The sequence below is a fragment of the Bombina bombina genome, chromosome 1 (genome assembly GCF_027579735.1).
Source record: "Bombina bombina isolate aBomBom1 chromosome 1, aBomBom1.pri, whole genome shotgun sequence".
NCBI classification, from domain to species: Eukaryota; Metazoa; Chordata; class Amphibia; order Anura; family Bombinatoridae; genus Bombina; species Bombina bombina.
Genome location: NC_069499.1, coordinates 341,741,984 through 341,756,146, shown reverse-complemented (window position 1 = coordinate 341,756,146; position 14,163 = coordinate 341,741,984). Strand labels below are relative to the sequence as shown.

The following is a 14,163-nucleotide window of genomic DNA, read 5'->3' as shown; positions in this document are numbered from 1 at the left end:
TCAGACTAACAAGACTGGAGTAACGCCTTTAATACAAGCTTTATCTCATCATTACCAAGTGATCTGTACATTTAAAGTTGAATAAGTGTTTTTCTATCCATGGAGTTCAAAACTCTATTTCACATGGTGATAGGCATAAACTAAATAATAACTATCATTATCCAGCATACACAGTTATTATCTAATCTAGCTTACACAGTTATTATCCAGCATACACAGTTTATCAATAACAGAAGCAAAAAAGGCTGATTTGGTACTTCCTGGATTAGTAGCAATGCGCATGTGCTGCAGACAGTTAAAGGGACATTATACTCATATATGATAAATCACTTGAAAGTGATGCAGCATAACTGTAAAAAGTTGACAAGAAAATATCACCTGAGCATCTCTATGTAAAAAAGTATATTAATAAGATAAGATATTTTACTTCAAAATGTCTTAAGCTCACCAGAGTAAGTGCTGTGTAAACAGTTATACTTCAGCTGCTGTCCAGCTGCAGGAAAAAAAAATACAATAGTCAATCAGCATCAGCAGTGCTGAGGTAATCCTTTGACTTTGATGTCAAATGAGATTTCATAGAACTTACTTAAACTGAATAGGAAAATAACATGACTGTGCCTGCACATGACAGATGCAAACTCCCTAGTAAGTCCTGGGACAAGCATCCTGACTGGCTGATTAAAGTCTCTTTAAGGTGGGATGTAAATACATGTTTACATAGAGATTTGTTCAGGTGATATTTTTTACATCTATGCTGCATCACTTTCATGTGCTTCAATATTTTGGTATCATGTCCCTTTAAAATTAATTAATTAACCACTTGAGTGCTAATGATGGCTCTGAGCCGTCACAGAGTTTCCCACTCTGGTGCCAATTGACGGCTCAGAGCCGTCACTAACACTCTCCCAACTTGAGGGAGATCTGGGGGCTCCCACCCGCTCCTATCCCGTTTTGCGTGGTGGAGGCGTCACGCGCAATAACGTGATGATGTCACTGCACAACTTTATTTAACATTAAAAATGTTAAATATAGGAACAGAAGGCATGCTGCTTAGAAGCCTGTATCTCAGGCATCTAAGCAGCTACAGACCCCCAAGACCCACCGTTGGAAAGGTAATCGCCAAACCTTTCCAACAGTGTAAGTCTTGGGGATCTGAAATAAATTTAAAGAAAAGTAAAAATAAAATAAAAATTAAAAATATAAAATAAAAAACCCTATAAAAAAACCTTAGCACCCAGGTGGGAAAGTGCTTAGCACTCAAAGGGTTAAAGGGACATGAAACCCAATTTTTTTCTTTCATGATTTAGAAAGAGCAGGCAATTTTAAACAACTTTTCAGTTTACTTCTATTATCTAATTTCCTTCATTTCTTTATATTCTTTGTTGAAAAGCATATCTAAATAGGCTCAGTAGCTGCTGATTGGTGGCTGCACATAGATTCCTTGTGTGATTGGCTCACCCATGTGCATTGCTATTTCTTCAGCAAAGGATATCTGAAGAATGAAGCACATTAAATAATAAAAGTAAATTAGAATGTGGTTAAAATTGTATTCTCTATCTGAATCATGAAAGAAAAATGTTGGGTTTAATAAAACCAAGTTATCCATTTCAGAGTCCAAGCTATAAGACAATACAAGTTCATATATGGTGATCCAGACCACAGTGTCCTAGGGAATCACTGATGCTATAATGGGTTTTATAATCATTTTTAGTAATATATATTTTTCCTAGAAGCCAGATGAATAAACTTATATAAAGGGAGTACTGAAACCAGGATTTTGTTCCTTGGTTTTTCATATATATTAACTTTGGCAACATTTCATTCACATAATTCAATAGTACAACAGTCCCTCCAAAAACACCTTTCTAGCAGATTTTCTCTGGATTTTTGGATTCTTCTAGTTCAAAATTAATTTTGGATTTTTACATAAGGCAGATTTTGGTTGTTCAACATTTTGTTTGTTTTGGGGGGTTTTCCTGGTATTATAAAATGTTAAAGAATAACCTTAATTATAAAATGTGAAATTGATATGTTAGTGTATACTATATGCATCCCTGAACAGTTGAGTCTTTATGGAGTGCTTGAAAGTTTGAAAACCAGGGGAGAATCTTGTAGAGTGAGGCAGAGAGTTCCACAAAATAGGGGGCAGTCTGGAGAAGTCTTGAAGATGGGAATGTGAGGAGGTAACAAGAGAGGAGGAGAGAACAAGGTCATGAGCAGAGCAAAGGGGATGGAAGGGAGAATATCTGAAGACTAGGTTGGAGATTTAGGGTGGAGCAGTGTTATTGAGAACTTTAAAAGTTAGAGTCAGGATTTTGTGTTTTATTCTGGAGGTTAGAGGAAGCCAGTGAAGGGACTGGCAGAGAGATGCAGCAGATGAGGAGCGACATGTAAGGAATATCAGCTTGGTAGAGGCATTTATTTTGGATTTAAGGGAGATAGATGGCAGCTAGGGAGGCCGGAGAGGATGTGGTGGAAAATGATGAGAGAGTGGATGAAAGTCTTAGTTGAATCTTGTGTGAGGAAGTGTCAAATGTTGGAGATGTTTTTAAGGTGGTGGCGGCAGGAAGTGGCCTAAGACTAGATGTGGGGAGTGAAAGAGAGATCTGAGTCAAGTGTGACCCCAAGACATCGGGCATGCTGGGTTGGGGTAATGATGTTATTATCAACAGTTAGAGAAAGTTGGGAGGTAGGGACTTTGGAGGAAGGAGGTAAAATAAGGAGCTCAGTTTTGGTGAGATTTAGCTTAAAGTGAAGGTCAATTTCAGGCCAATGGACTACTGAAATGTATTCAATAACATACCCTCATTCTATTCGCTAACTTTATTTTTCACAAAACATTGTACTTTTTATAAAAAAATAATTATTAGTATTTTCATTTGCATTGCGACTCCTCCCCTCCACCACTTCCTTATTCAGCATTAGTGACGTAGCGAGTGGTCCCACATGTTCGCTACGTCAGTGAAAAGCTTGTGCACAAGATTTACAAGAAACTGTGCATGAGTATTTGCAATGTAATTGCGCATGCGTGAAAATGTATGGTTGCGTAAGTGATATGTATCCAAATAAGAAGCAGGAAGCGCAATACGCAGGCGTCTCATGAACGAGCCTGATAGCTCTATGACGCTATTGAGGGAGTAAAGCATACGCATAAGTTATTAGTGACGTTGCAAGAAAGGGGGCTGAACACCCTGGGGGGAAATGAACATTGGAGAATCAAATATCACATTTCTGTCAATCAAAGTAGGCAAGATGGCGGGTGGGCGGAAGAAAAAAGAGAAACGGAGCGAAAATAAAAGTTAAAAAATAGAAGGTATGATTAAAATGTAAGAATAATGATGAATGAACATCAAACTCATTTCAGATCAACTGCAGAATGGCATAAACAAGTCAACTGGACTTGACCTTCACTTTAAGGTAGTGAGAGGACATCCAGGATGAAATATTAAAAAGACAGTTAATGACATTAATTAGTATCAACATACACATGGTATTGAAACCCATGGGACTTTATTAAGGAACCTAAGGATGATGTATAAATTGAGAAGAGAAGGGGACAAAGGAAGTTGTAAAGGAAGTTGTAAAGGGTCAGAGGATATGCCAGAGAAGGTTACACTAGAAAGGCTCCGGTTAGACAGGTAAGAGGAGAGCCACAAGAGGGCTGTGTCTCAGATGCCAAAAGATTGGAGGGTTTGGAGCAAGAGAGTGTGGTCAACAGTGTCAAAGGCTGCTGTAATTATGTCATTAGTAACCTTAATGATTGCAGTTTCTGTGGAGTGTAGGGGGCGGAATCCAGATTGCAATGGATCAAGGAGGGAGGTTAATGTGAGGAAGTGGAATAAATGTGTATATACAAGCCTTTCTAGAAGTTTTGAGGCAAGGGGGAGTAGGGAAATAGGGCAGTAGTTTAACAGGGGTGATAGATCGAGAGAAGAATTTTCGATAGGTGTGATTAGTGCATGTTTAAGGGATGAGGGAAATATACCAGTGCTGAGAAAGAGATTAAAAATATGTGTGAGGATAGGAGTAAGAGTAGGAAAGAGGGAAGGCAGTAGTTGTGAGGGGTGGGATCAAGGGGAGAGGTAGTGAGGTGAGAGGAGTATATAAGACAGAAATGTCCGCCTCAGTAGCAAGAGCAAAAAAGCTGAATCTGTGGCTTTGTGGGTTTTGGACATCAGCAATCGGTTGAGGGGGCTGGAGACTGGTAGTGTGTTGAGAGATGTTTTAATTTCTGATGGAATCAATTTTGTTAATGAAGTGGTCATCAAAATCTTGAGCTGAAAGGGAAGTGGAAATAAGAGGTGGGGTGGGCGGAGAAGGGTGTTTAAAGTAGAGAACAGACATTTTGGGTTTGACGAAAGAGTAGAGATAAGAGTAGAGAAGTAATCCTGCTTGGAGAGATTAAGGCCATATAATAGATCTCTATGTAAGACCAAGCCATTTAAATGATGCATAAGCCAGAGCTCTTTAAATACAGATCCTGACTGGTAAGGCAAATTCCTATTTTCTATTTTAGATCACTATTACTTTCAAAATTATCACAAAAGAAAAACAGTGACAGACAATATTAGCTTAAAAAATAATTATATGAATTATTATTGCAGCTGTTTTTACTATATTAATTTGTGCAAGATTGTGTATACCTGCAAGTTGTTAAAAATATATTTATTTTACATTTGTAATGTTTTTGAATTTTGAGGATTTATTTTCATCCATCTTAATTACATTTTAAAGAGATTGAAGATATATGCAAGAAAGGTTAATGACCAACTTTAGTCAAACTTTAATAGAACATATAGGTAAATGACTGTACTTGACAAAGCCTTTGAATTCTATACCAGAACAACATTGATGTTCCTAATCTCATTATAACTATAACCTGTTAGTTAAATTACCCATTTGGCATCCAACATTCCACATCTCTCGAGGGTTAAAATTTGAAGAATCTGTTCTCAACCCAGTAGGGTAAACTCGCGTCAGTTGCCATGCGGTGTGACGGACAAACTCATTACCTAGAAAGATAAAGTATATGCTTGTCAAAAGGCTATAATGGGGAAGCTTTGGAACATAACATATGTTATTTGAAAAATAACAGAGACCATGAAGATATTTTGCAAGAAGGCATTAAATGGAGATTAAAGGCATAGCATATATAATCAAGTGAGCACTGCATTACAAATGAGATGTTTAAATATTAATTAAATGTAATTTTGTTAGAGTTTACAAAGGTTTTGAAAAATCAAAAGCAGTTCAGTAATACACCTTTAGAAAAGTCTGGTGCTAGCCATGTTCTTGGTCTCCTTAGGGAGAGATGTAAACAAGCTTGTGCTATTCACTAACCAATGATTGTGTAAAATGTTGCAGGTTCAGGTAAATTTTACCATACTTTAGTGTGATGGAGACGCTCCAGCCTCCTCGGATGGAGTAGAACAAGAACACTTTTAAGACATATTTCACAGCAAAAACAGGCCAAATGTATAATAAATGTGTATTGCAATTGTGTTTTATTTTCCTTAATTAAACATTAGGAAGTTAAATGTTGAATATAGTGCAAAAGAAAGTTTCAATATCTATAACTCATAGATCTTGCTGTGCGAACAACAATATATTGGTTAAACTGTTGTTTGCACAGTCAGCTCACCTGGTTCTCTCACAAGTTTTCGGGCTTTGTACTCTGTGAAGGAAGACATCTCGTAAAGTTTGTAGTTGGTTCTTGAATGCTTAAAGCTCTCAAATGGAACACTTTTACAGTAGATTACACAGTCAGACAGCTCTTGGGACAAACGCTCTTTGGACTTCTAAAAAAATAAGAACAATCATTAAAAGAAAATAAATCTTCTCAATTGTATAATACAATGTTCAGCTGCTTTACTTAACCAAGCTTTACTGTTTAATCTCTAAGATGTGTCTCGGTATTTTGAAGTTTACTAGCCCCAGTTTTTAAAGTTCTTTAGCAACAAGGCAAGATATAACTGAAACCTTTAACTCCTCCTGTTCCTATATAGCAAAGAGCCATTCAGTAATCCATATTGGTGCCCATATATGTAGCACAGTAGATGCTTAAGAACAGGTTATTCAAAGTCCTGCACTATACACAAAATTATACTATAATTACTAATATAGGGGGTCATTCACAGTCCTTTAGAAAAAGGTCTGTTGCCAAAGCTCTGGCTGTTTTTGACCCTGCCTTGTCTGCTCCCTGGTACCTTTAAAGGGACAGTATACACTCATTGTCATATAACTGCATATAATAGACACTACTATAAAGAATAAGATGCACAGATACTGATATAAAAATCCAGTATAAAACTGTTTAAAAGCTTAATTAGAAGCTGTCAGTTTGGCTCTGTTGAAAAGGTAGCTGGAAAGCCCACTGCAAGTGGCAAATAAGACACTCCCCCCTCCCCCTTCTTTTGCATATGAAAAGACCCTTTACACAAACAGGAGAAAGCTGGAGAAGGTAGCTGACGGTATTCACATAAAACATTGGGGCTTGGTTAAAAGTCTGAAAATCAGAGCAATGTTATTTAAAAATAAGCAAAACTATACATTTATTTTAAAAAAAAAACCTTTATGGGCTATATAAATAGATCATCTACAAAACATTTATGCAAAGAAAAAAATGAGTGTATAATGTCCCTTTAACCTTATTCTGTTGCTGACCCTGCCTGTAGAACTACAAGTATTTCTCCAACCTATGTGAGTCATGTCCTGCGCCTAATCCTGTTAGTGTACTCACTATCACTGCTCTGCCTCTGGGTCCCATCCTGGACTGACACGCACTTCACTATTGGTAAGTTACAATATAAGATGGAACATATGGCTGCTCATATCTTTGTTAAAAAAATAATGATTTCTGAGCCGTATTTTAATTTAGGGAAGACTAAGAGTTACATTTTTTGTGTAAATATTTAACTGATTTATGATGGTCAATTCACTGTATATTTTCAGTGTTCATAAATATATATTTGGAAATTTAGGAGCCTACCTTTGACATTCTTTTTTCCTCATTTCGGAGGTTCTCCTCCATCTCACCATTGTCCTCTTCCTCAGACACCTCTCCCATATATGAGTCATCACAGTGCTCATCCAAACCACCAATTTTCTTTCCTTTTAATAGGATTCTCCCACGGAGCTCCTACAAACAGGTATGCAAACAGGAAAGTCAAGGAAAGTGTGTATACTGACTTGCAATAGTAACTGTAACTCTTCTTTACAACAGGGGATGACAAATTCACTTTTCACTTAAAGTGAATGTAAACTTGAGCATACTTGCTCAAGTCATAGGATAGAATTAAAAACATTAATGAGACTTTCATTCATCACATTTTTAGTCTATGCTGATCAGCTTAGATTTTTACCTTTTAATGCTATAATGATGAGCGCTGTTCCACCACCCGCCATATTGATCAATCCACCAATCGTTGTTTCTCCCCCCCCTCCCCCCAAGGTGTGACGATTGTGCAAAAGGGCTGAATGTCCCGGGGGGAAACAACAATTAGTGGATTGCTGATTCATCATCTGTCAATCAATTGTTCAATATGAGGGACGGAGGAACGGCGCTTATTCTTATAACATTAAAAAGTAAAAATCTAAGAAGATCAGTATAGACTACAAATTTGATGAATGAAAGTCTCATTCATTTTTTAAATTCTATCCTATGACTTGAGCGAGTATGCTCAGGTTTACATTCACTTTAAGAGCCAGTAAGAATTTTGAGGAGAGAGACACGTTTGTAGTTGCTGGATAAAAATTATATGGACCCATCACGTGGGATTTGTCAAGCTCTGTTCTAAAATACACAATAAATCTATCACATAAAATGTAGTGAGCAAATAAAAAAAATACTTTGTATTTCTTAATTATTTTTTCTATACAACTATATACAAACCCACATGTAGAAGCAAGAGGTATTTCCATAATTGTTTAATTGTTATAAATGACATAAATGACTTGGAAGTTTTTTGGAAATTGAGTTGAGATCATGGCATGGACATGTGTTGTGTGTATTTTGATACATTGTGTAAGAAAGTTAACTTTAAAAATTAAGCTCAGCTCCATTAATAAAATGTGGTGTTCACAAGTAAGAGTGATGCTTAAATTCTGCACTATGTGGTCATATACAGTTAAAAAGATTAAGAAGCTCTGGTCAGAATCTTCCAGCACACCAGCTGAAAGTAAAAGGGAAGAATTACAAAAAGAGACAATGAAAGTGTAATCAGGTATGAAACAGGAGAAAACGGAGTCATCAGAACTAAAAAAAACTTGAGAGCTGTAAAACAGGCTGGTATTGGAAGTGGTAAAGTTTCAGGGTAATATGTAATCATTATTGGTAGCTTTAAATGGTTACTTTAAAGTGACATTAAAGTAATTTTCTTTGTTACACTTAACACTTAATTGTGGACCAATATACGTGTGGGAGATTTTCTTATCAGCTAGTGCACAATCTATCCCTAGGGATGAATTTTGTACAATGAAAGTATAAAGACCTTTAACTTAAAGGATCATTACATTCTAAACAATTGCTGTCACACATATTAAAGAGCACTATTTAAATATGTTAAATCTGTTTATTTTGAATCTAACAGCTTTTCCTGAAGGACTGTTTGCTCACTGGCTAATAAACAAGAATTCCACTGTTTTACTGGTGGACACAGTGACGCTTAAAACAAGCATGGAAATAACAGAAACCTTTTAAACATCAATTTTACAGAAAAATATAAACTGTAAAGCATTTTTCAAAAGCTCTCTTTTAGATGTGACAAAGAAAAAACTTTAATGTTCCTTTAATATTTTGGGATGCATAAATATTTTAACATGTTTAATTGCAGCTTTTTTAATTTATATATATATTTATTTATTTTTATTTTAGTTTTTGTTTCTTGTCCCTTTAAGTGTGATAGAATGAAAAGAAAGTGAGAGATATGGAAACAAAGTCTCTCCACGGAAGGTAACTGTACAAAGGAAACCAAAAAAAGAGAGTATGGGAACACAGCATAAGGGAGTACATTAGCAACTCATGAATGATTTATAGAATTCTCCTCTTGCCTTATATTAGTTACTTAGTGAAGCAGAAACTGTGTTTAAAGTTTCATTCGCACTTTATAATTCACGTAATATTAGGCAATAACATGATACACTAGTTAAATGACAAATGTAGTAACATATTTGCCAAGTATATAAAGGGACATTAAACAACAGGTTTACTACTCACAATGATAGTATTTTTCCTCCAACAGCTTTCTTCAGAGCCTTTCTCTTATTTTAACCATTAGCAAGTGATAGTTAGTGAAGTTGTGCTATCCATGATTAAGGTTTTTGTCACTGCTTGACCCAGGAATTATATAATAAAGCAAGGCGTATGCTGTCGGTATTTATCAATGTGCGGCAGACATAATACGCTACATCGTATCATGTCCGCTCGCACATTAATAAATATACCCCTTAGACCGGAATGTCCATTTAAGCATTTTTGTTCCCTGTGACAGTATTGGGCACATTGACAGATCAGTAATATTGATGTCTTCTTGACAAGCTAAATAAAAATAATGCAGTTTAGTTTTCACATAACAGAGTAGAAACTATTTCTTTGCATTATTCCTGAGAGCTTTTTAATATTTATTATGTAACTTTTAAACCGTCTAAAAACGGCAAATATATAACTCTTCTGTTTTCTATTTCAAAGTGCAAGGTAGAGGTGTCAAAAAGCTAGCAACGTCACTGATCTGAGAAAAGGCAATGTTTATGGCACAGGAGGCAACAATACGCGAGTACTAAGATGGCGGCCCCCAGTATAAAGATGCAGAGCTTTACCAACTGGCATATGTAATGGATTAAAATAAGAGAACGATTTTAGAGAGAGCTGCAGATACAGGAGGAAAACAATAGCATGAGTAGTAACTCTGCTTCTGTAGTTGTACCCAGTAGTTTAAAAGTAATCTGAAAGCGTAAGCACTTAAATGAACAGACTACACCAAAATTGTTATTATTTAAAAAGATAGATAATGCCTTTACTACCCATTCCCCAGCTTTGCACAACCAACACTGTTATATTAATATACTTAATAACAATTATACCTCTAAATTTCTAAGCCACTAAAGATAGCCTCTTATCACATGCTTTTTTATTAGCTTTTCACAACAGGATACTGTTAGTTCATGTGAGACTTATAGATAACATTGTGCTCTCTCCGGTGGAGTTGTGCAGGACACAGCACCAATTGACTACAAGGTAATCACAGAGGCAAAAAGTATATTAATATAAAAACATGTTGGCTGTGCAAAACTGAGGAATGGGTAATAAAGGGATTATCTATATTTTTAAATAATGGAGTAGGATGTCGCTTTAAGAACTGGTAACACATTTAAGAGCAATTGATACTGCAGGGTCATATTACAAGCGGTGAGTTATGCATTGCATTTGAGTAAAACACATAGGGCAAGATTACATATGTGGCGTCTCCCGCAAAAGCCGGTGATACCGTTTTTTACGTGGTTTTGCTATCACATATCGGCGCCGCATATAAATGCGGCGCATATATTTCACCCATCGCCTGCAATTTTTATTCCCATAAGCTAACATAGAACTGCGTCGCAAATCGGTATCACATATTCAGCACAAGGACTTACTTCACTTTGCCACACATAGGCAGGTGCAGCAAGACTTGCGCTGAGTATGTGAGCACCTTAACCCCCTGAATATAGTAACTAACACCTAACGCATGTGCAATCTCTATTTACCTCCTGAAAATAACTAACAACTAACGCATGCACAATATCTATCTACCTGTCAACCGCCAATCCCTACCACAATAACTAAATAAATGTATTAACCCATAATCCGCCAACCCCCACATCGCAATCTAACCTTATAAATGTATTAACCCCTAATCCCCCAACCCCCACATCGCAATCTTACCTTATAAATGTATTAACCCCTAATCCACCAACTCACAACGCAATATACCTAATAAATGTATTAACCCTTAAACCACCAAACGCACACAACGCAAACATTCTAATAAAAACTATTAACCCCTAATCCGCCAAACACCCATAACGCAATTAACTAACGGCTAGATTACGAGTTGTGCATTACAGCTTTAACGCTGAATAAATGGCAATTTCAGTGTAAAAACGAGTCTTGACGGTATAGCTGTACCGCAAGCATTTTAGCCTGTAACACAACGTCAATCCTGCACTCAAAAAAATGAAGTTTTTGCGTGGGATTTCCATAGGGCCAGTATTACAAGTTGTGTGGTGAGGCTAAAATGCTTGCGTTCCAGCCTATACGGACACAATCCATTCCGCTATCTGAAAGCAGTAGTTGAGTTTTGCGCAACAAAAATGTTTCACAAAACTCATAACTAAAATGTTACAAAGTACACTAACACCCATAAACTACCTATTAACCCCTAAACCGCCGGCCTCCCGATTTGCAAACACTATTTAAAACTTATTAACCCCTAATCTGACGCTCTCTACATCGCCGCCACTAAATAAAGTTATTAACCACTAAACCTCTGGCCTCCCACATCACCGCCACTAAATAAACCTATTAAACCCTAAACCACTAGACCCCCATATCGCAACAAATAAATTAAACTATTAACCCCTAAACCTAACAGCCCCCTAACTTTAAATAAAAATTACAATATCCCTATCTTAAAATAAATAAAAACTTACCTGTGAAATAAAAAAAACTAAGTTTAAACTAACAATTAACCTAACCTAACTATTATACTAAACTATTATACTAAAATTAAAATAACTACCAATTAAACTAAATTAGACATTTAAAAAAACCTAACACTACTAAAAAAATTGTCTAAAATTACAAAAAATAAAAAATACTAAACTACGAAAAATAAACTAAATTATCCAAAATAAAAAACAATTACACCTAATCTAATAGCCTTAATAAAAAAAAGCCCCCCCAAAATAAAAAAAAAACCCTAGCATACAATAAACTACCAATAGCCCTTAAAAAGGCCTTTTGTAGGGCATTGCCCTAAATAAATCAGCTCTTTTAATTGTAAAAAAATACAAAGATCCGCCAACAGTAAAACCCCCCACCCAACCAACCCCCCAAAATAAAAAACCTAACTCTAACAAAAACCTAAGCTACCCATTGACCTGAAAAGGGCATTTGTATGTGCATTGCCCTTCAAAAGGACATTCATCTCTTTTACCTTGCCCTTAAAAGGGCATTCAGCTCTTTTAAAAAAGCCCAAACCCTAAACTAAAAAAAAAAAAAAACACCCAAAAAAAGTAAAAAAAAAACTAACACTTACCCCCGACGATCCACTTACAGTTTCTGAAGTCCGGACATCCAGGCGGTGAGAAGTCTTCATTCAGGCGGCGAGGTCTTCATCCATCCAGGAGGGGTCTTCTATCTTCATCCCGGCGGCGTCTTCTATCTTCATCCCGGCGGCACTGAGCGGCTCCATCCTTGAAGAAATCCGGTGAGGAGTGTTCTCTTCATACAGTCACCGCCGTACACTGAATCCTCAATACAAGCGAGCGTTTTTCAAAATGTGTTAGAGACGCTCAGCTATATGAGAAACTGGCATCTGATCAAGAGCAGAAAAACGTTGAGGTTGAGATTGTACTACAAAGATGGTGAAGATTGTAAGTAACAATATCTCCCTGCTTGAGTATAATAGAAAACAATAACATATACGTTTGTCTAAGCCATTCTTGCTCCCCTGATTTTCCTCATCCATTTACTTATTGGATAAATACTGTGAACTGTCCACTGTTTGCATTCATACCATAGTGATTTTTTTGAAAGTTTAGAGTGCACTATAGGGATCTTGATCATGGAAGGACACCACAAAGGAAACCACTGCTGTCTAAAAAACATTATGGCATGTCTCAGGTTTGCCCAGAGCCACCTGGATGTTCCACAACACTTCTGGGAAAATGCAGTGGACAGATGAGACCAAAGTTGAAATTTTTAGGAAAAATGTACAACCCTATGTGTGGAGGACACTGCACACCAACACTAAGAACACCTCATCCCAGTTGTGAAGCATGGTAGAGGGAGCATCATGGTTTGGGCTGCTTTTCTGGACTGGACACCTTGCAGTCATTGAGGGAACAATGAATTCAAAAGCGTATCAAGACATTTTGCAGGAGAAGGTCAGAGCAGCAGACCAAGATCTCAAGCTATAGAGAGGTTGGAAGATGCAACAAACCAATTACACAAAGTACACAAGTAAATAAACTAAATAATGGCTGAAACAGAAGAAGGTTTGTGTTTTGGAATGGCCAAGTCAGAGCCCTCACCTTAACCTAATTGATATACTGTGGCTTGACCTGAAGAGGGCTGTGCAATCAAGACAACTCAGAAATATTGATGAAGTGAAACAGATTTATTAGGAGGAATGGTCAAAAACTCATCTTCAACATTGTGGAAGTCTTATAAGCAGCTACAGGAAGTATTTGGTGGATGTTGGTGCTAAAGGAGGATCTACAAGTTGCTAAATTCAAGTGAACACTTACTTTTTCCAGCCCACACTTTGAATGATTAGTCAGTGTCTTCAATATAAATTTGAAAATTACAACTGTTTGTGTTTTATTAGTTAGATTGTGTTTGTCTATAATTGGGACTTGGATAAAGATCAAACAACATTTTGGGCTAGAGTATAAGTGGAGCACAAAAATATTAGCACTCAAGTTAAATCAATTGCACTCCAGTTCTTGCACTCATATTACAAGTTGAAAGTAAAAAGATAAAGCTTGAGCAAAAGCCTGAGGTGCATATTGCACCAGCACTAACTCCCTTTAATCATAGACTTCTACTGTATGTATTCGTTACAAAACCTGTTCTCGCTTTCATTCGTGCACTAACCCAAAGATGCATTAAGCCAAAGGTGCATTAATAAAAAATATTAAATAACAATGTTCTTCACTCAGAAGAAAATTTTATTTTTATTTTAAATAAATATATATATACTGTGTATGTGTATATATATATATATATATATATATATATATATATATATATATATATATAAAACATAATTTATGTAAGAACTTACCTGATAAATTCATTTCTTTCATATTAGCAAGAGTCCATGAGCTAGTGACGTATGGGATATACATTCCTACCAGGAGGGGCAAAGTTTCCCAAACCTCAAAATGCCTATAAATACACCC

The 14,163-nt window shown here is 36.4% G+C and overlaps 1 protein-coding gene across 1 annotated transcript in view; it reads right to left on the bottom strand.

The window, feature by feature from the left end:
* The window catches only part of PLCD4 (phospholipase C delta 4), a 191,639-nt gene that overhangs the window by 49,068 nt on the left and 128,408 nt on the right, over window positions 1-14,163 (bottom strand). Inside the window, exons 10-12 of the mRNA XM_053698133.1 lie at window positions 6,989-7,138; window positions 5,642-5,798; window positions 4,896-5,012 (exon numbers count right to left, since the gene is read on the bottom strand). Coding sequence (XP_053554108.1) covers window positions 4,896-5,012; window positions 5,642-5,798; window positions 6,989-7,138 — 424 coding nt within the window. The remainder of the gene's footprint in view (window positions 1-4,895; window positions 5,013-5,641; window positions 5,799-6,988; window positions 7,139-14,163) is intronic.